This window comes from Aythya marila (genome assembly GCF_965140915.1).
Source record: "Aythya marila genome assembly, chromosome: 7".
Classification (NCBI taxonomy): domain Eukaryota; kingdom Metazoa; phylum Chordata; class Aves; order Anseriformes; family Anatidae; genus Aythya; species Aythya marila.
In genome coordinates this window covers 13,486,519-13,508,835 of record NC_139048.1, presented here as the reverse complement: position 1 = coordinate 13,508,835, position 22,317 = coordinate 13,486,519, and the positions used below count along the sequence as shown (strand labels likewise).

At 45.8% G+C, this 22,317-nt stretch overlaps 1 protein-coding gene across 5 annotated transcripts in view; it reads left to right on the top strand.

The window, feature by feature from the left end:
* Positions 1-22,317, top strand: part of SUFU (SUFU negative regulator of hedgehog signaling) — an 83,749-nt gene that overhangs the window by 15,847 nt on the left and 45,585 nt on the right. For all 5 annotated transcript variants that reach the window (XM_082765149.1, XM_082765146.1, XM_082765147.1 and 2 more), the window contains exon 3: positions 4,226-4,362. In XM_082765149.1, coding sequence (XP_082621275.1) covers positions 4,226-4,362 — 137 coding nt within the window. The remainder of the gene's footprint in view (positions 1-4,225; positions 4,363-22,317) is intronic.

Below are 22,317 nucleotides of genomic sequence, written 5' to 3'. Positions count from 1 at the left end.
TGCAATCAAAGAAACGAACACTGAAGAACTGAAATCTTGCCTCTGTGGAACAAAAACCATGTAATAAAGGTATTACTTTGACAGTTTACACGGGAGCCAGGGTCAGGCCACCCCACGAGCAGCAAAGGTGCTTTGCAGCGAGCTCGTATGGGTGCAGGCAGCACGGAGCTTCAGCAATGAGTAGGAAGAGCCCTGAACACAGCTCCCCACAGCTTCCTCATGTGTGCTGTACCAGGACTCCTGGAGAGTGCTTGATTTACAGGATTGTGTGTTCAAAGTCACCACGCACATCAGGTAGGAGGAGGTAGAATCACTTTTTGGGCTATCCTCGCTGTTCCCTACACCATTTTCTGTGGATATGAGGCTTATTCAAGTCTGCACCTTTCAGAACATTATTTTTTTTTTAGCTTGTTGGTTGATGGAGGCCAGCTTGAGGATGCTCCAGTGGTTGGGTTGTTAGCTCATTTTTGGGAAGTCACTCATGATTAATTCCCCAATTGTGGGTGGCTGCTTCCCTGGGATAGGTGCATTTTTGTCTTGTTGAACCAAAATGAAAACCTTTGTGTGGGATCAAAGCCATTTCCTTGGTCCTCCACTCCTATGTGGAGGAGCAGTTGATGTGTCTAGCTGTCTTGAGCTCCTAACGGGACAAACTGAGACCTGAGGCTGGTAGAAAATCCACAATTCTGAATTCCTGCCATAGTCTTGTCTCAACTTCTAGTGATTTCAGGATTTATTCCTGGCTACTCGCTGATTGAAATGAGCGCCTGTTAGGAAAGGCAACCTGGGAGTCAGTGGTTGAGCATAAAATTCACTTCATACATCGTGTAGCTGGATCCTGGGATTGAAGGATTTATGGGCGGTTGTTCATTGAGAGAAATTTTATGGCAGCTGTTGAAACTATTTTGACTTGTTTTCAAACACAAGACTTTCTTGGAAGAATAAAAGCAAAAGCTTTGGCAAAAATGTTAACCGAAAATGACTATCCTAATTGCATTCTGAAGATTAATAATTCTTTCTTTCTATGGAAGATCTGCCTGAATTAAACAAAAGTTTTGGTAGTCCATCGAGCTTTTAAAGTCATGTGTCACAATTTCTTCAAAAACAACCAACCAATCTAAAATTAAGTGAGCTCAGATCAAAGATTTTATCAACCAAAACCTTTGAACAGCTTTACAGTACAGGTGAACTGTGTGTATTTAAAGTTTTACTCCCACAAAACAGTCTTTTCAGCAATCTGTGTCCATTAATTATTCTAAAACATCTTAAATATAATCTTTAAATAGAAACCTCTTACAAAACAGGATTTTTCTGACAATTCACTGCTGCCTTAAAAAGCTGAGAATTAGAAGCATTGCACGCTATTGTATTTTTGAGTGGTTTTTGGTGGTTATGCATCTTTTGATACTCTTGAGATTTTTTTTAGCATTTTAGGGGAAATAACTTCCTGCTCCTGTACATATCTTTTACGCTATATATTTTCTAGCAATTCTCTGAGAAGCTCCTTTATGACCATACAAAAAATAAGGTGAGTTGCATTGCCTGTCGATTTTTTTCCTCTTTGCAACCACTGGCGTGTTGCAGGCCAGTGTTCTCTTAACTTCACATCTTGCTTTAAATTCGCTGGAAACCCACCTGAACACTTCTGTTACTCGGTAACCTGCTTACGGAGCACCAGCAAGCACGTGTGGTCTTCTGTTAAACAGTTATTCCTGTTTATCCCCTGAAGCACACAGATCTGTGAGGTTCAGTTTTAAAAAAATAATAAATAAAACCCACAACCCAAACTCTAGCTTGATGCATGTTAAAAATAAGTGTTGCTTCAGGACCTGCCTTGAAAGGAGGAAATTCAATAGGGAGCCATCTTATTTTCCAAAAATTGTAACTATGTAAGCTCAGCTTGAAGGCTTCTTGTTAACTTTGATCCTTTTTGAGGTTGACCCATTCGTAATGCGTCTCAGTTTCTGGTGAATGCTTTTTCCTGGAATCAGTCCTTGAAAACTACCCGGTTTGAAGAATTTTTTGTTTCTCCCTCTAAGAAATACTTCTGTTTTTCCTTTGCTAACTGATATGTGAAACTAATAAAACACCACAGGGGTGCTGAATGTCCAAAGTGCAGCTTTGATTGAATTTACGAGGCTGCCACCATCCTGTACCAATCTTTTTGGTCGACATGCATGCACGATCGCAGAATACAGGTTCCACTGCACATCCAAACTCACTCCGTGATCACTGGCTCTCTGGTTATTCAGTAAGCTCTTGCTTTGTTGAAGAACCGAGTGCAATTATTTGGCTTGTTGCTTTAAGGTACATTTGTTTCCTGAAAGAGGCTTTATACGTGCTGACCGCTATGAAATGCATTGTCTGCTGCGTTCACGGAGCATTTGCTTCTCTAGTACATAATGCTCAAATTCTTTGTTGTGGATGACATGGAGAGAAACGGAAACATACACTTAGATTTTTAAATAAATAATTTTTATTTCCTCTATTGTTTGCTCACATTTCTATTGCAGATGTCTGATTTTCACTACCCGTCCTCTTGTTTTCGGTCAGAGCTGTTCGTAGTTTGGTTTTGTCCTTGGGCTCAATTCTTAACTTTTTTCCTTATGTTACCTGCAAGTCCATCACAAACTTTCCTTGAAGAATCCTCAAATAAAAGTTGTGTTGGATCTTGAAGGAGTTGCCCTGATGCTTAAATTTGATCAATTTTAGCTCTTTACATTACTCAGGGTTGCTGAAAAGCATGTCTGCTTCAAACAAGCTCCTTACTGTTGGAACCGTCCACCCAGCACTTGGAACTGGTCACGGCACTGCTAGCGATCTGTGTTTTGCAAATGGAAAGTGCTCTCATCACTTTTCTGACAGCTCCGTTTGGCTCTTTTTAGTAGAAGCTCAACGTTAACACTTTGTGCATTATATCTTTCACGTGTGTCAGCAGGGTACCAGCATCCAAAACATGCACAAAGTTTCTCCAGAGAATTTGCCAATGGCTGGAGGAGGAGATTTGCGTTTGCAGAATCATGGAAACTTTCATAAACCAGAATCAAGTGTCTTTATTCTCAGTATAAATCCTTTTTTTTTTTTTCCTTACGTTTTTCCCTTCTTGCAACAGCCACAACAAATGAGTGAGGGATGTGATGGCAGTGGTGGAAAGGAAAGTGATGTCCCCAACTTGCTTTTGAGTTTGTGAGCCTACATACTTGTTAGTGAGGTTTTTCAGAGATTAAATGTGACAGTTTTAGCTACTGTGGACTTGGAACAGGAACTTTCCTGTATGGGGATGTGTAAACTGCAGGATTCCTATGGACTAGTTTTGTTGGAGTATTATGGGACACCCTTTATTTGCTCCTTTTTGTAATATCCGTGATGCTTCTAATATGACTTTATTCTCCTACATAGGCCTTATTAGACCAAACCAAATAAAATAAGTTAACACTTATCTCTATCAAACTGGGGAAATGATCAAACATCCTGATTCATGAGCTGTAGTTGTCATACTCAGTGTTCTTCCCCTGTGTGTATGAGGATAGCCTCATAAATTCAAAGCTGTGCTTTGTACATTCATACATTGTGTACGTTACATACAAAGCCTTACTTTGTACATACATGCTTTTTTTTTTTTTTTGTCTCATCATATATATTGGTGCAAAATAAGAATTACTGTGTTGTGTGAAAGGTGATTAAATTTCTGCTTGCATCCTCTCGATTCCTTCCCTGTTGTCCATTAACAGCACAGAAACTGTGTGCCATACATCAAAACAAGTGAGTGTTTCAGCTCAGAAGCCTACTACACTGTACTTAAGGTTATATTCCACTTCTGAACGTGTAGAAATTTGAGTCCACGAGGACTGAATAACATTTCCTGTTGGGTACTTTCTTTGGTGTTTCCATTTAAGCGAATATAATCAGGGCAGCAGAATTTTCAGGTTTATTTTAAAAACAAACTCAGGCTGCTGAAAATCACAGTGGTGCTCCAGAAGAAGTTGTAATTCCAAGAGTGCATTATTCTGACTGAGAGCTGTACTATGATGGCTATCTTTGAAATTGTATTACATCAGTTAACCTAACAATGTTATGCCATTTGAGCTGGTGTAGACCAAAGCAAGAGAATTTCTGAACTTATCTTTGCCGTGAGAACTCTCTGCTTTTCTCTGTAGTGCTGACACTGAAGCCTGTTCTCTTTGCAAAAAGCACGTTGTGACTTTTCCTTTTTCATTCCCTCCAGGTTTACGGGAACAGATGGACCAAGTGGTTTCGGCTTTGAGTTGACATTTCGACTAAAGAGGGAAACGGGAGAGTCGGCACCACCTACCTGGCCAGCGGAGTTAATGCAAGGCTTAGCCAGATACGTCTTCCAGTCAGGTACTGCAGGGTTAGATGCATTACCTCGTTTTTGCTGCTTTCATTCCACGTCTCTTACATGGTGCTGCACTTGGGTCATAGGTGCTCAATCAAATCTTAAGATTTGTCTTTGAGTGAGAACATTTGACCAAAAAAGTGGGTATCATCCATCAACCCTGCTTGCTGGGGACAAAACCCAGCTGCTGTTTACAAAACTCCAAATCAGGAGTATGGAGAAGCTGAAGGTACAGAATGGTCAGTAACTATCGGAAGCCTGCCAGTGCCTATTTGTTGCTTTCTCACGTTGGTTTCATCTCTCTCTGGGTGAGAGGAGGTGATGAGATGTAAGAATCTTGTTTGCTTATCCTGAAATGGCTGAGGAGCATGCGTCTGATAAGGCCTCGCTTCTCAGCGGAAGGGCTGTAACTTCCAAAACGGTTGCAGTTCCTTTGCAAGTAAATCTCTTCCAGTCCTCTGTGTAATTCAGCAGCAGCAGTGTGTGTAAACAAACAGATGAAAAAGACATAAGTTGTAAGAGATGCCAAGGCTGGGAGGGCTAAAGAATTGACAGTTGGGAATCATCAGTGCTTGTGGAGACTTACCAGAAAGTTGAGAACCATCCAACTTTTTTTTGCACTACTCTTCCTGGATTTCATTGTACTGGTAGATTGAATATTAGCTTATGTTGTGAGCACGTAAAGATCTGTGGAGTGACTGAGTGCATTGCATATTTGAAAAGCACCCTCTACCATCACAAGATCTGAATGAAAGTAATTGAAGAACTTTTTTTTTTTTTTTTTTTTTAAACTAGCTTGGGATCCTCTACAGGTGAAGTACCTTCCAAATCAATGATTACTGAATTTGTAACATTTGGTACTTGCTCTGCTAGTTAATAAATTGCTCAGTAACTTCTGATTCTACTGCTGGTTTTCAGTCAGCTTGGCTGACTGTCAAAAGGGAAAGGTCCATGTGAAAATAGGATTGCTCTGGTAATCTGTCACAAATCATTGAGGCAGTGGTAACTCAGAGTATTTTTCCAAAGTATTGACTGACAGAGACCAATGCCAGCATAGATTACTGCTTGTCTTCATATTGGAAGTGTATCTGGTTGCAGTTTGAAATGACAAAAATGCTTTTGTCACCTTTGCTGTGCCCCAATTGCCATCCACATTTGGGTTCAACTGCAATCTTTCTATCTTGATTCTTTGCTACTCTTAAGCATCTGAATCCACAAGACTTTCATAGTTTTTGTAACTGTTTGAGGTTCCCATCCTGCTTGAATTGTACAGTTCAGCGACTCTTTAGTACTAACTATGCAGTGGTGAATTCATACTCACATATTTCTATCTACTGCAGGATATGCAGAAAAGCATCTGGTTCTAACGTCTCCCACTTAGGAGTAACATACAACATGTTATCTGTTAAATTATATTACATTTAAGACCCTTTTTGTAGCCTTTCATGTTTTCCAGTCTGGTGTAGTCTCTTTGCAACAGTAATTTCAGTGCCTTGCACGTTAAGCAACCTCTACTGCAGCAGTTGCTTGTCTGACCCTTTCCATGAGTGAGGGGATGAGTGCGGAGTGAAATGGCATTTAGTAGGACAAAATTTAGGACAGAATTCTCAGACTCAGCTGGTACCGAGGGCAGAGACTCACACAGCAGCCCAAGAATGGGTCTTCCTGGCACTTTCTGTTTTATAATATTACCAAGCCATTGATGGCGTGCAAGCGTCAATGAGCTGCTTAGAAGAGTTTTGCTAACCAAAGGATTGTTCTGCTGGAAGATTTCTCAGGTTTCCTGCAGTAATGCAGTCTCGTCTGTCTGACCTCAAAGCAAACAAACTGTTTTTAGACTGGAAAGAGCAGTTGTGCCCATGCATATCAGTCTCTGATGTGAACTTCTGAGGGCCTTCAGTATTATCTACTGGTTATCCGTGCTGGTTTTGACTTTCTATCTACCATGACTCTTTAAAGGCACTGCTCAAATATGCTTTAATGGATTCTAGCCTCTGGGTGTTTAGTTCTCAATTTACATTATTAAAAAAATCCAGTGGATGAATCATAAATTGACTTCTTTGAATATGAAATTGAACATGAGCCAAGAGCATACAACAGGCAAACCACATACTGGGTTACATTAAGAAGAGCATGACCAGCAGATTGAGGGAAGTTATTGCCTCTTCTACTTGGCACTGGGAAAGGCTCACTTAAAAAGCTGTGTCTGGCTTTGGGCCTCACAGTTTGAGGGGCTGAGAAACCAGAGAAGGTCCAGTAGGCCCAAGGCAATTGAGGGGCAAAAAGAGCACGTGAACTAGGAGGAGAGGTGGAGGGAGAAGGGTTGCGTTGTCTATGTGGAGAAGGTGAAAGGCGATCTAAAAGGAGCTGATGGAGGGGTAGTTAGAAGATTGAGGGGTCAAAATTTGAGAGGTCAAGCCCTAGATAATACAATGATGAGGCTCCAGCTCTGTGTCATAGTGTGGGAAGTTCTACGATACCTCCACTTCAAGACAAGGCTTGGTGAGAGGCCTCCAGAGGCCCCGTAATCCAACTCTTCTCTGATTTTTTTCATAGTTTCATGCCCTTCAGCAAGCAGCTGTGTGCTCTCGCCAAGCATTACCAGCCATTCCTTCCCCTGTGTAAAGGGAAATTTGATGTTGTTGAGGCAAGTGATCGGGCTCTAGTTTTATTTTAGTACAAATTTGTTCACCGTTTTCCTCTTTTGAATAAGGACTTTCTCACTTAGGCTTAAATCTTCTAGCTAGTCACAGATGTCAGGTTAATCCTGGCAAGATGATGAATTTAAAAGCAAGACCTGGGATGCAGCAGACTATTCATGTTCCTTCCAAAATCCATTCATCCATTCGGCGTTGGGCAGGGTGTGGCACCTCCGGCATTGTTTTATGTGCTGAAAGGTTGCTTTTTGCTCAAGTTCTTCTGACTGTGCAATTTGGAGCATTTGTCAGAAGCAACAATACCTTATTGTTGCCTTGCTCAGTTGTTTAAAAATCTGTGGTGTCTCTCTGATACTTTAAAGTAGCTTTAAAAACATCTGATGAACCAAGACAACTTGAGTAATGCTTCTTAATCCACTCCAAACAAGAAGCAAGGGAAAAAAAAAAATAAAACTGGCAGAAACTTTCTGGGTAGGCTCCAGGCACTTTGGCATGTCAAAGGATTGTTTACTTTGAAAGCTATGCTAAGAGCTAAATTCTTATCTCTTGAGCAACAAGCCAACTTCGTGGTTATCATAGATGTGCTTTGCTGGGTCCAGTTGAAGCTGCTGGGAGAGTGAGATGTAGTTGTGCTCCTGCTGAGCCTGAGCATTTTCAGATGGTGGTGATTGAGTTCAAGAGTCATCCAGCAGCTACCGCTGCCCTAGATGTTATTTCTGTGTATTGGAATTTCAAAACACGTCTCGTTGCAGGTGACGTATTTTTGTAACAAACGCTTTTAGGCAAATGGATGTTGTTTGGTTGTTTCCATCTCTCCTGCGCTGTGGCTGTAGTTTAGAAAAGCTGTCTCCCACATTGAATTTCAGACCTCTTTGAGCCTCGGCGTCCCTGTTCACTGTAACAAACACTTGATGCTTTGTGCTTTTGATTAAATGGCACTATTTCCCCTCCTTCAAGAAAACTGGGTTTACAAGCCTTAAAAAGTTGTATTTGTGGCTTTATCTGTTCTTAATTTTATCACTGTTTGACCATGACCACAAATTCCAACTCTGTTATTTTTAGTTTGGAGAAAAAAAAAAAAAAAAAAAAAAAACACAGAACTCCAACCCCCCTAACCTTGAAAATGAAACTGCACAATTCAGTGACCTTAACTTGTCATGGTTCACGAGTATACTGGGAATATCTGGTGGTAGAACAAATGTACACTTGAATTCAAACAGAGGAAGAAATGCTCTTCCTATGGAAAGTTTATTCAGGACTTGTTACGATTAACTCTTTACATATGGCAGTATTACTCTGCTTGGTTAGTATAGAGTGGCTGTGGGTTGTGTTTTCCTGACATTAAAAACTGCTTTTTTTTTTTCTCTCTACAGTGAGGTTAGGTTGTTTTCAGGAGCCTACCTGATTTTCTTCACGAGGGCAATATATTGATGTAGGTGGAAACAAATGCGTTGTTCTTGCTGCTTCCATGTTGCTTGGCCTTGAAAGAGAAACCTCCAGCGTTAAGGTACAGAGCTGGAGAAATTGTCAGAAAAACTTGACATGCATAGTGCCTTGCGATAACAATATAACGGATATTATGGTTGTATTCTCCACAACGGGTGTCTGCAGTAGGGAACTAGCTAGTGAAACCAGCAAACTTCAAAAATACTGAGATAGCCCTCCCTGAATTTGTTCAAGGATTGCAGGTTGGCTGAGCTTGATAACATTTACCCCAGAACACATCAGTGTGTGCAGTCTGAGCCTCCGCAGTTACAGGGGACACAGCTCCCCAGGAGGCTGGAAAATGGTAAATGCTCTCCTTTACATTGTGAAAAGGCACAAGGTTTAAAATCAGTCGATGTTTGGCACCTGAGCAACTATTAGCAAACCAGCAAACCATCTAGAAGGTGTCCAGGGAATAAGGAAGTTCCAGCATGGATTTATCAAGAGTAAAGCAGAACAAACTAGTTTAATTCTGTGACCAAGTAATAGGCACTATAGGAAGCAGTGACTGTTAGTTATCTTGATGCTAGTGAGACTTCGGACATTGTCTCATATCACAGGTATGTGAGCGAGCTGAGGAAATGTGATCTTGATAAAAACTGAAGAAAGGGCTGCAATACTGATTGGGTATCTCGACTTGAATAGTTGTCAATGTGTTGTCATCAGCCGCAGAAGATGGGTAGAACTGAGATTCCTCTGAAATCTGTCCTAGGGCTGATGCAATTTGGGATTGACTGGGATGACGAAATGCAGAGTATCCTGACAAAACTTGCAGGCTCAGCAAGCACTATGGCACACAGGGCTGGAGTTCAGAACAGCCTTTTGCAAGTTGCGGAGATGGTCTGAAATGCCTGTGTGTGCAGGAAGGGTCAGTAAGGTGCAAGAAGAGCAAGTTCCTGTGCTTATTCAGGTGTAATCAGTGCACAATCACTGGCTGGAGAAAGACAGGCAGAGGCAGCAGTCCTGAAAGGAGGAGAAAAAGATTCAGAGTTGGTTTCACCAATAGCTAAACCTAAACCTACACATATACATAAACCTACATATATATACACGGAACTGTTCTACGTGTTGTATGTGGTGCAGTCCTACACTGCTGGCTACAACTTGAGGGGAAAGAGAGAGGTTTTTTTGTCTGGTTTTGGGCAAAAGACTTCAAGTCAGTTGGAAAAATTCTGGAGGAGAGCAGTAAGAATGACCCAAAGGTCCCGAAAATATGACCTGTGGAGGAATGATCGAAAGAATTACGTTTGTTTAGTCTAGGGAGGAGAAGATGAAGGGAAGATGTGAGAACAGTCTTCAAATAAGCAAAAGGTTGCTGTAGGGGATAAAGTAAATTGAGAGGCCCATTACTACTTGAATTTCTGTAAGGTAAGCCTAGAGTTTGTCATTAGGTAAAACTTTCTAATAATAAGTGCAGTGAAGCACTGACGTAATTGTCAATTCCACATTGCTCCGTGCCTTTGAGAGTAAGTTGAACTATTCTTCATGCATATTTGTCAGGAAGAGTTGATTCTTCGTTTGGTGGGGGCAGAGGGGGAACCTTCTGATTCCCCTTTATAATCAGTGTCTTAACAATTAGATGTCCTCTTCAAGTCTTTTATACGTGATCTTGTTCCCTAAACACATACTGTACCTTTTTTCTTAGTTTCCTGATTACTAATGCACTAAAAGATTTAAATCGAAGTTCTGAAGTTTCAGCCAATTTAAAAGTCAAATGCGAAGATTTAACCTTTGACAAGTCAGTAGTAGGAAGTTGCCTGTGTTTTGGAGACTGCAGAGCAGTAGCAACAAAACCTGCAAGCAAAAGAAGTAAGCATGGGAGATGCAGTTTCTGGGTGGTGCTTTAGTGTGGCTTTCAGGTGATTGCTTCAGGAGAAAGTTGCTTATATGCAGCACAGTTTTCAGATCTTGGATAACCTTGACTTAATTATTCCCTAGCAAAACGTCTTACACCTTGGAAAAGTGCATTGGACAGAACTGATTCCAGAAGGTACACGATGAGTGATACGTGTTGATAGCACTGTGTCAACGCAGCACCAAATTAGCAATATATATATATATTTTTTCCCCACAGTCACCTTCGTGGGCATTTCTAGCCCCTTTGCACCCTCACAGTGAGGGATGCCCTTTCCAAAGGATTGGACATGAAATGTCTCATCCTCTATTTCTGCAAAACCTATCAGTTTGAGAGAGTTACACCAGCTCTGCATGCCTCAGTTTCTCCTCCGGTAAGTGACGATGCTAAGAGTCATGAGGACTGCAGATGAAGAAGATGCTTTCTTCTTATCCAGCAATTTTCATCTGATTCAAGTTAGTTTAATCCGAGCCGCAGAGGCACGGTGCAGTTGACAGGCAGTATAACTTCTGCACTGAAAATGAGACTCAGTGGGATTAAGTGATTTGGCTGAGGTTGCAGACCTGAGGCCATTAAGCTAGCGAGCGCTTTGACACCTGTTGCCCTTGCTTAACCACTAGACCTCATCTTCGGATCCTCTGGAGTTTAGAAAAGCCTCAATGTGGTAGCCTCAATGACTCTTTCCTTGCTGACATGTTTTCAAACACTCTTGACACTGGCCAATTTCTGTGTGTAAAAAGAAAAGAAAACAAAACAAACGCCCAGCTTCCTTGAATACAAATGAGGCTTGGCCAGCGTGTTGGTAAAACTGTGTTTATTTCTCCCTAATAGGATGACTAAAGCCAAATAAAATCTTCCAGTATTTCATAGAGGTTTCTTTTTCCCCTGACTGTGCCTTTATTTTTATTTTTTTTTAATCCCAGCCTGATTTATTGTTCTCTTCTGGTTGCTATGGCTCTGTAAAATATATATTTTTCTATCATCTGTTTGTAATATTGACCAGTTTCCAGTATAGAGCTGCCCTGGCTCCTCTCTAGTATCCCAGGATTTTAGATTAAAAATGGGGGGGGATTAACTGTGTTTTTGGGCTCCGCAAAGAAGTATAAATCAAATCTAATTTCAGCAGAACCTGTGGTGTAGTGAACCCTGTGCAAACGCTGGAAGTGTGGCTCGCTGCAGTTCCTACAGCAGTGCTGGGCCCGTCCTGTGCCATAGGTGAGTGGGATCCGAGCGCGCGGGCTGCGTGCCTCGAGCCTGTGAAAGGGGTATGGAAACATGAAGTCACTGGTTCCAATTTAACCCGAGCTTGTCGTGGCCAAGAGCTCTCATCATCTGATAGTTATTCAGTGGTCCATGAGAAATCGGTTGGGTTTTGGCCGAATTCCTCTTCGCCGTTTCCCATAAAGCAAGCTGTTGCGCGAGCACCGGCACACGCCGAGCCCGGTCCTTTACGTCCTCGCGTCCCAGCCCCGCTGCAATAAATCCGCCTCTCCCTGCTGGTGAGCTCACCTCCCCGATATTTCTCATTGCCCCATCTCCTCAGGCGGCCGTGTCACGTCCCCTCAGCTTCCAGCTGGGATCTACGTGCCGGGGCTGGTCCCAACCAGCCGGCTCCTCGTGCGCGGGGCGGGCAGCGGACGTGCCGGGCATGGCAGGCAGCTGCCGAGCTCGTGCTGGGGCCGTGCTCGGTGCTGTGCTGGCTGCCCAGCTCCTGGAGAACCTGCTGGGAGGGAACTGCTGAGCAGCACTCGTGCAAATTGCCTCCCTCCTGGTGGGGATGATGGCAAAGCATGGGTCGTGCATGGACCTGGCTCTTTTCCCTTCTAAACACAAGTAAGAAGCAGCAGTCCGGAGCTGGTGTTTGTTCTTCCCTTCCTGTTGCTCTTGGTGCTCGGGATGCTCAAGGGCGAGCACCCAGGGCAGTGCTGCGTGCACTGAGCCCTTCTTTTGGCAGCCTTCTGGCCTCAGCCTGTGCTGGTGAGCCACGAAAGCTTGGGTTTGTGTCCGAGCTCCTGGAGGAGGAAAGTGAGAGTCAAGCATTTTGTCTTTGAGTGCATGTGAGGTATGGGGCAGCTGGATGCCCATCTGCTTTCCTGACACAGCAGTTCTTCAACAAGTCTTGAGAAGCCTTCTCGCTTTTAAGTCTTTGGCACTGGACTTTTTTTCCTCTAATCTGCTTTGGTTTTGATTTTACATGACGGTTCTGGGTGTTTGATGCAGCAGGGCCCATTGAAAACCCTTAGTACAGCTCTTCTTTTCCCTTGTAAGCCTCTAGCACCTTTTCCTCTTTATTTTCTTTTAACATCAAGGTGGTTTTGCCATCTAGCAGACTCCAGAGGAGTGTAGCAGTGCTGACTGTCCGTGGCACGCAGCACCCTTGGAGAACCCTTGGAGAGGAACAAGAGGACAGACCCCAGCACCGTGCATCGGTGCTGCTGCCTTCTCTAGGCAAACTTAATGCAGCTCCTTCTCTGCGCACTTTCAGAGCTTAATGTTGTTTGTCTTTTTGTACGTCTGTAATTTCAGGGACCTTTGAAGTTTGGTGCTTTCATTCAGGGAAACGCTCCCAGCCCTGCGTGCAGCTGGGTGCCGAGGCACGGAGGGAGGTCGGAGGCTTGCCAGTCGTCAGAGAAAAGCTGCGCGGTGGTTGAGGCTGTGGCTGAGGCTCCCCAGGCTGTGCACTAGCACGCAGCTGGCGGTCTGTCCTTCCTCTGTCAAGGCTGGAGAGGTGCTCTCAGAGCTCGGTACAAAACTGATGGAGGGCAGGGAGCTGTAAAGCAGAGCCCCAGGTGTGGATGCTGCTGAGTGTGTCCCCAGGCAGGTGGTGCACTTGTCTTGCCCCTGTCCTCATTCGTCCTGGCAGCATAAATGCAATTCCCTGACCTTAGATTTTTGGCTGATTAAATTTACTCGGCCTCTCTTTCTGTTCAGAGCAGGCAGGGCGCTGCCCCCCGCGATGCTGCAGGCACCCCAGCACATGATCAGCATCCATGGCTGATGTAGCACCTGGTGGGTAGCATCTCCCTGTCCTTTGCTCAAGAGCTGCTAGGATCTCTCTTCTCCACCAAATTGCTTTTGCTGCGCTGACGGAAAAGCCCCAGCAACACTTCAGCCAAGTTGGAAAAACGCTGGGCTCTGTGTCGAGAAGTTGAAAGGAGGGGACCAGCACCTGTGTGACGCTGCCTTTGGCTTTGGCAGCAGTGGTGACGTGAGCCTGGAGAGGGCAGGAGGCTGGCCCAGCTTCCTCCTGAGCTGGTTGGAAAGCATGACTGGGAACCTACAACTTTCTAAGGACACCTGTGCTCTCCTTTGGGGCTCAGGGGCAGAAAAGTCCGTGGCTTATGTTGCCAGTGAGCAAGCTGCGTGACATAAATTAAAGTCTTTTTGTCTCTCCCTCCTTAACCTTGATGGAGTTTGGGCTTTATTCTCTCCTGCAGTCTGTCTGGGCTCACGGAGCAGGCTGGGCAGTTCCCGTGCCTTGTCGTGGAAGTCCCTGTTGTCTCTGGACTTCCAGCCCTCTGCTGAGAACAGACCTGACCCCAAAGGCTAGGTTGACACTAACGCACGGAGAGACTTTGTGCCAGGAGCAGAGGCACAGAAAGTCTTTGTTCCTTAGAAAAGACCTGGCTGAAATAGAAGGGAAGCTGTCTTCCCTGGGCTGCTTTGCTGGTTGCAAACTATTTCTAGGCGGTGAGCGAGGGGTCTTGGTGCTGCCTGAAAGAAGCAGCTTGTTTGTAGCCACGATTTCGATAAAGCAGGTTCGGGCGCGGTTTGGGTTGGCTGGCTTTCAGCTGGTGCTGTCCCTTTTAATTCTGTCAGCCCGTGTCCTGTCCCTGCATGGGAGCTGAACTTGGCTCGTTGCTTTTCAGCTCTTCAATGCGGTTCTTTCAGCTGGTTTATTTAAAAAAAAATACGATAGTCTGTTTTCTGTTTGTGCTCTGCATCAGCCCGCGCGCCCTTACGCTGCTCTCAGATGCCGTGGACGGACAGAGCAGCAGCACGTGTAAATGTGATGCGTGTTGCATTTATAAATGCACAGTCATCACAGCCTGCCTGCTGCACGGGGGCTCCCCCTGGAAGAAGGAGGAAACAAACAGGCATGGAGACACGGAAAAAGCAGCGACACGTCTCCAAGCCAGGCTGCTGCAAGAGCCGGAGCGATGCAGGGGCAGCCAGCGGGCTCCGTGCCCTGGGGTGCTGGGTTGCTGGTTCCTGGCAGGTGTTTATCGTGGAATAGATCGGTTATCAGGATGGATCTGGCTTGCTTTCTGCCCCAAGCTTTTTCTCCATCCTCCCCAGAGCATCCCCGCTGCAGGAGGGGACCCGAGGAGCATCTCTGGCTGCTGGGGAAGGGAAGCGGGCAGGGGCTGCACATGGTCAGCCCAGCCCGGACAAAGGCTCCGTGCCCTGTGCCGCGGGAGGAATGCAAGACAAAGGAAAGAGCTCAGGGGAAGGCAGAAACTCCCCCTCCTGCTGGTGTGAGGTCCTCTGGCCTCTTGTTTGTGAGGCTTTGTCCCTCCCGGCCTTTTCTGGGAAGCGGAAGCAGCCGCTCTCACAGCGAAAGGCTTCGGCACAGAATAGCGCTGCCTCCTCCCATCCAGGAGCTGAAAGCCACAAAACCAGAATTGTTCTGCAGTCACAGGAGAGCCCTCTCCTTCTGCCTGCCCTCGATCGTTTGGGATGCTCAGAGGAGAGTGTGAAGGTTGCACACGAGCTGAGTAGCCTTGTAAAAAAGGACTGGCTTCTCCCTTGAGAGCTGCCAGCCTGTGTTAGACGAAATCTCGGAGCAGACTGAGCTGGAAGTTGGGCTCGTGGTTACACATCCACCTTCTTACTCTTCCCATTGAAGATCAGTGCAGCAAGGAGTGCTCAGGCTGTGCTTGCTGACTATAACCCCCTCTGCCTGCGAGTACGGCAGCAGGCTGAGCTCATTACAGGCCCTCTTCTGACAGCCCTGCGCACAAAGATCCTTCGCAGCCGCCTGCTCAGCCAGGAGGCAGCAAATGGGCACAGCAGGGGAAGCGTTTTGTTCTTGGTGGGGAAGAGAGACTGGGAGAGTGCACTCGGAGGCTGCAGACAGCCCAGAGCCTGTGGAAAACCGACTCTCCTGCTCGCTTTTAGAGCCAGAGCCTTAAAGGAGTCGTCTCAGCAGGCTTGGGATGGAGTTTCAAAAGGTGCTCCACGAACAGACCGATCGATTTGTGTTCGATCCATGAATATAGCTCTTGGGCAAACTCAGTGTTTCCCTTGCACCACTGTAAGGAGCTGATAGAGCTCGGCTAATATTTTACACAAATACATTTGAAGACAAAGTTCCTCTGTTTCCTGCCCTTCAGCTTCCTGCTTTTGCCAGAAGTAAAACTAAAGTTTGGCCCACGCAAGCCTTAAATTCCTGAAAACTTAAAATAACCACTGAGAAATACACTATGGTTTCTCTAGCACCTCCCGTCCCTTTCCATTATGAGCCCCAGAACTAGTGGCAGGGTAACTGGATGATTTTTCTTAAGAGATTACGGTGTGATACATCCAGAGGTGCTTTGTCCCAGTCCAGCTGCCCTTTCTGTTGAGTAACTTTTGCTTAGAGAGATCCCAGCACAGTCTCTCCGTCTGCCTCTCAGACTTGGGACTTGTGTGCTGTGAAGGCCGAGCATTAAAGCTGTGTTCGACATCCCCGAGTCCTTTCAGAGGAGGATAGTCCCTTAGTTTCCCTTTGAAGTTCCTTAAGAGCTCTTGAATAGAAGTCCTGTCAATATTTAGGGGTGGCGAAGCTGGTGGCAGCACGGCTGGATGGTGGTGGCAGGGTCTGGCTCCGGATAAAACATTTTGTGAGAGGCTGGGCTCCAGGAGGGTGCCTCTTGGTTGCTCTTCACCGGCAGGAATTGCTGCAGAAACACTGCAAGGTGTCTGCTGGGAGGTCCGTGCCTTGCTGCCGTGCCTTTCTCCAGGACTCCTTCCCTGTGGGTGTGTGCTGTGCGGAGAAATCAGCAGGCAGGTGAGGACCGTGGGTGGAAAAGCAACGCCGGAGAGGCACCCTGCCCTCTGCAGAGCGGGTGCTGGGGGTGCCAGCTCCTGCCTCTGCTGCTGCGGGGGGCTGGAAGGAGCAGGGGCAGCACGGAGCTGGAGGAGAGGAAGCAGGGGAGGAGGTGGCTGGCGGAGAGGGCTGGAAGGAGTCAGGGAGAGGACAGGGGGCCCACGGCTCCCGGAGGGTGGGAGCGTGCCCTGGGCACGGGAGTCACTCACTGGGAGCCTGCGTGAGAAATTCCCCGAGGCTGCAGTAATGGAAACTGCACAGAGGTGGTGGGCAGGGAGAGGGAGCGAGCCAGGCACGCAGATGGGCAAGGGCTGGGAAGAAACATCCTGGGAAACACGGGGGGCAAAGGAGAAACAGAGCCACGCCGCCTGTTGCACGACGGCACTTGAGCTAACACAGCGTCACAGAAGGCGTCCAGGTGCCTGCATCCTGATACGAAACCCGGTGTTTGTAACTCTGGTGGAGCTGAAATACAACAAGAGGCGATTTCCCCCAGCCCCGTGGCAGCAGGGCTGGAAGGCAGGCAGCTGGGAGCGCTGCATGGCGAGTGAGGAGCCCTCTTTGTTCCTCGGGGGGGTTGGCAGGGGACATCCCATTTCTGGCCCCTTCCTCGGGCTTTCACCCCAGGGGACTTAAAAGATCAAATAAGTTTACGTACACTTGCGTAAACTGATGGGATTCCTTGGAGAGGATCGTTAATTTTCCAGAGTTAACACACAGTTTTTATTTTCAATGTGCTGATCAATTTTTTAAAAAGATCTGCATCGCTATTGCGTTTTCTAAACCTCAAACCTCAGAGGTCAAGGAGTCCTTACAGTGCTGATAAGCTGTTTTTTCTCCACGCTATTTTATTTTATTTTTTAAAGAACCTTTTGCCTAGGCCCCTTGTTTGTAAAAGCCCAATTTGAATCCCTGCGGCGGGGCCATTGTTTAATTGTACTCCGGGGATTTAATTCTTCCTCGGGCATCTTGTCCGTGCTGCGAGTCTGCTCCTCTTTAGGGAGCCCAGGCTGGGGCACTTCTCCTTTCCCCGGTGGGAGATACAGGACGGCAAATCTGCTTAAGAAAACCACGAGGAAAAAGCTTTAAAAAAAATAAAAAATAAAAATGCATCATGGCTCGGATTCTCCTCTTTCCTCCAATGTTCTTAAAAGGTTCAGCTTGAGCTGAAAATGAAGTTCGGAGCTGACGCTGCCAGCAGGCCCCACCGCTTACATCACCGTTGTTTTCCTCCTCCACCAGTCCGTTTGTGTAGTCCTTTGTAGGTTGGGAAAGGAAGCAGACAGACTGAATTTAGCATTAATTTGATTATCCCTAGATTATCTTAATTTCATGTGTCTGGCAAATGAGTCAGAGTAAAGTCTTTTTCTTTATAGCCTGTTTTTTGTTTTTCTTTTCGTTTAAATTTCCGTCTGGATGAGGAGTTGCCATAACAGTATTGCTTTGAGATCTTTAGATAACCTTCGTATTTAGTTTTTGCGTTGGTTTATTATAGCTGCATCCTTGCATGCGTGGTCATAGACGTTAGTAAGCTGATTAGAAATGTATTAAGTGGCTCTGGTGAGAAGTAGAGCTAATAGATTTCAGCGTTGGGCTCTGCGTCTGCCCCTCGTTTCTCTTAATTAATTCTGGCTGTTCAGTCTGCAAAATGGTACTGAAACACAGCACCAAAGCTTACTCGTGACAGATTGCCAGACTACCTTTTTTTTTTTTTTATAAAACAAAGCCAGACTGAATATTAAAAATGTGTTGGGGAAAATGCACTTCTGTAATAAATTCTGCAGACTGCGCATGTGGTAATAACGGCGCAATAAATTACACGATTCCTGCAACCATCGGACAGGCTGCCTTCAATTTAAGCGTCTGGCTGCATCGCTGTCGTGCTGCTCAGGAGCTCGCAGGGGGCCTCTTAAACATTCCTGCACCCGTAAGCCTGGGGCTCGAAATCCTTCCCTGCCTGCTGGCTCACTCCTGTTTCTCCCTGCTTCCATTTTAGCCCGGATCTGGTGGTCGGACCCAGCCTCCGAGCTCCTGCCCCTTGCAGCAGCAAGTTTTCCAGCCGCCGAGCACCGCAGATAACGTAGGGCTGGCTCGCCAAAGGGATGCGGTCATCGCCTTCGCCTGCCAGCATCCCCGCTGCCATGCGCTGTCCCGAATTTCAGATGGGTTTTTTCAGCCCAAGCTCGCAGGGTCGGGATCCAGGTAGCCCCTGCTGTCACAGGGGGGCACGCAGGGTGGTTTCTTTCAGCAGCATCGCATTCATCTCAGAATAAAGCGACCGTGTAACGATGGGCTGGCTTTCTGCAGAGATGGGAGGAACACAGAAACTTGTTTTTGAAGGGTGTGAGCGCAGCAGAGCGGCCGTTTTCCCCAAAGTGAGCATGTTTAGTAGTTAATGTACTTGGGGGCTTCTCCCCCTCTGCTCGGTGTCAGCTCAGAACCACCACGGATTTATCAAACTCATTGGTTTAGAGGGAAAAACGCCTCCTCTGAAGGTTTTAGCTGGTGTGAAGGAGGAGGTGTCTCAGAAGTGACACAGAAGAAAGGTCAGGTTACAAACCGATTTCCCTAAATTGAAAATCTATCTAAAGAAGTGTTGGCATGACCCGGTCTCAAGGAGAAGTTTTCTGGCCTTTGCTGGAATCAGGCTGGTGTGATCTTAACTTGGAGACTGTGCCAGGCCATGCATGGGCAGGAGGGATGCTTTGAGTTGTCTCCTTGCTGGTGGAACAGCATCTGCACTGTCTTTTCCCCCATACTGTTCCCTATACACATGCAAGAGAAGATATTTAACTCGCAGGTTTAAAAAAGAAATGGAAAATGCAGCGGGAAACGGGTTGTGTCTCTCTCTAGAGCTCGCTAACACCTCTCGAGCATGGATTGCATGCGCCACACTGTTTATAAAACATCTTGAGGCCAAGAATATGACTTGAATTTATTTCTCTAGGCATTAGCTATATTTAGTCAAATTAAAGGCGAGGGGAATGCGCTCCAAGAAAATACATGAGCAACGTTACACGAAGAAAATTTACTAGTCCACAGTGGAACGGTTGCCTCTGAGTTATTTCCCCAGCTCTCGTTATTGAGCAGTTGGATAGTAAAGTTAGGAGAGATTGCACAGCTGAATTATGACCATTGCTGCACGCAGGAGCCTCACCTGCTTTATGTGGGCTGTAAAAGAAAATGGATAATGACATTTTAAAGACTTCAAAATATGGGAGGCTTAACAGAGAAGTCTGGTGTAGCTGCGTTATGGATGCTGCTTTTGCATAATGGAGCAATGCAAGAGCCGGTCTAGGGGAAATTTAGAGACTTCTCAGTGCTGTGGAGCTGGAGGGAGCTTCAGATTTGCTGTTATAAATTATGAAATGAAATAATAAGTTTGCAGTGAAATTCTGTAACGATTTCCGTGTTCAGTTCTTATGAAATCGATACCTCCCTATGAAGCATTTCAGTTCTGTGGAATCAGCGTTCCCTAACAGCACGGAATAGTTCAGGAGGTTTTGTTAAAACGCACACTTGCAGGAAAAAAAAAAACAAACAACAAAGTCTGGGCTTCATGAGAACAGATCGTGCTGCTGTGTTGGTGTAAGTCCTGGAAATTCAACGTGGCAGCAGCAAATGCCACCGTAGTGTTGGCGTTTGTTGCCCACAGGCTGATCATTGCCCTCATTGAATGGTAAAGGAGATGCTTTCCCATGGTTTTTCACAGCTCTCACTGAAAGCTCTCTTACCCCTTCCTGGATTCTGGGCCCAAATGCGTTTTGTCTCATTAATACAGCACGAAGCCTTGTGTCCTATCTGTTGTGCTCGCTCTTTGTACAGAAAAACTTGAATCCCTCCTCGGAACTGATAAGAAACTGCCTCAGCACGGTCATCTGCACAGCGTTTCAGCAGATCAAAAGGGCTGTCGGAGCAGGGCTTGGTGGGAGTGGAAAAAGTTGGGTCAGTGGATGCTGGGAGCGGGCTTGGATAAAGCTGAGCCTGTTCCCAAATCTCCAAGGGCAGGGGAGAGCATCGGGGGTGTGATGGGATCACTGCAGAAGCAGCTTTGCTGCTGAGGCTGTAAACCTGCAGCCTTCCTAAACCAAGACAATTTGCAAGGGAGCATTCTGCGTTTATTAGGAAGGAGAGGCGGGTTTTGTCCTAGCACTGGGACATCTTTTGTTTTTACATGAAACATTTATTTCATGCGTGCATTAATGCCTATTTTCACATCTGTATTTTCAGTATTTCAGCTGTAAGTCGTTTCCAGTCGTGACTGGAGGTTTCTCATTCAATAAATGCAGTAGACTTCAAAACACGTGCAGAAGGTATGGCTGTAAACCCATATTGGTGTCACTGTAGGTCCTGGTTCACAGCAGCACACAGAAACGAGCTGGGAGGTGGCAGGCTGTTTCTCCGGTTATTTCTGCATGGTATGGCAGAAATGGGGATGCTTTTTGGGGAACCACTGCATCTTCCTGAAGTGAGTTGCTCCTCGTAAGGTGTTTGTGCTTCTGCTGTACCTGAGATGAGCACACACCTCCTGTGCCGACTCATCTCTTGTTGTTATGGAAATAAATATCTGTGTGTAGGAAATATTAGCACATTGTATGTGTGCAGATGAAGGGAAGTTTTCGCATTGCTGACAGCACTGCAAATAATAGGAAGGGACAAAAACCGCAGGAGGTTTTTCCTGTCCATCTGTGCTGTGATGTCTGCGAGGATCTATCTGGCTGATCCACGTTCCAATTCAACAACATTCACGAAAACCACAGCTGAGATGTAAATCCAAATTTACGAAAACTTCAGCATCTTTTGGTTAAAACTTTGCTTGGAGCTTAAAGATTTCGATGGTCTCATTTTACAAATTGGGTGCAAGAGGTGTGAAGGGAGGGTGCACATCCCCGTTTCCAGCAGGAGGCGAGTGCAAGTGGTCAGCTCCTGCTTTGTTCCTGTAGCTCCTCGCTTTCTGTGCCTCCAGGTCCTGCAGTTCAGGCTCTCCTCCGTCCTCCAGTGGTCTCTGTACAGGAGCTGGTCTTACATTCTGCACGGCTTACAATGCAGCAGGAGCAGAGCTGTGTTTCGGGCTGTAATTCTGAACTTTTTGCACTCTTACAACTTTTAATTGGGCTGCGGGTTATTGGCAGAATGTGGTTTTGTGGGGTTTTTTTTTTGATTGAATTGAGTAGTCAGTGTGAATTTTTTGCTGTTCGGCCGCATGTGAGAGAGAGAGGGAGATTTTCTAAGTGTTCAGTGTTCGCCTGGACATAAACAGGTGGATTTCCAGCAGAGACATTTGCATTTGAAAACCTGCTCTAAACGGGCTGGGATTTCCCAGGAGAAGCAGCAGCAGCAGTGAAACGCAGCGATCGATCAGCATAGAATTGGGTGAGCATTTGATGGGCAAAATGTTGTGGTATAGAGACAGGGCCCAAGAATACGTTCTTTGTGGTTTTGTTTCATTCCTGAAAACTGTGACTGAGAGGCTTTTATCATTTAAAAAATAAAATTAATCAGCCACGTTTTGCCTAACCTGGAAAACATCAGCGAGATCCTTTGCAACTGTGCCGGTTTTGTCTGTTTGTTTAATCCCATTTTGATATAAGGAAAACTTTGCAATCATATTTCTCATTTCTGTCTGCTTACACGTCCCAACTTTAAACGTGAAGTAATGCTCCGAGCCACTCCTTTCAGCCGCAGAGCTGGAAGCGTGTAATTTATCGTACAGAAAGATAAACTCCTTTCTTTCTTTCAAGCGGCTCACATTTGCTGTTTTCTTCCTTTCTTAGCTAAGCAAAGCACTCCCTGAGTTATCTCAGCACTTCTGTCCCGTGCCTCGTTTTGCAGGCCGAGTTCCTCCTGGTGTTTTATTTTATTTTTAAAGTTTATATTAACTCTTAATCTGTTGAGCTGTCCCAGAAATCCGTCTGCAAAGCCATAGAGCGTG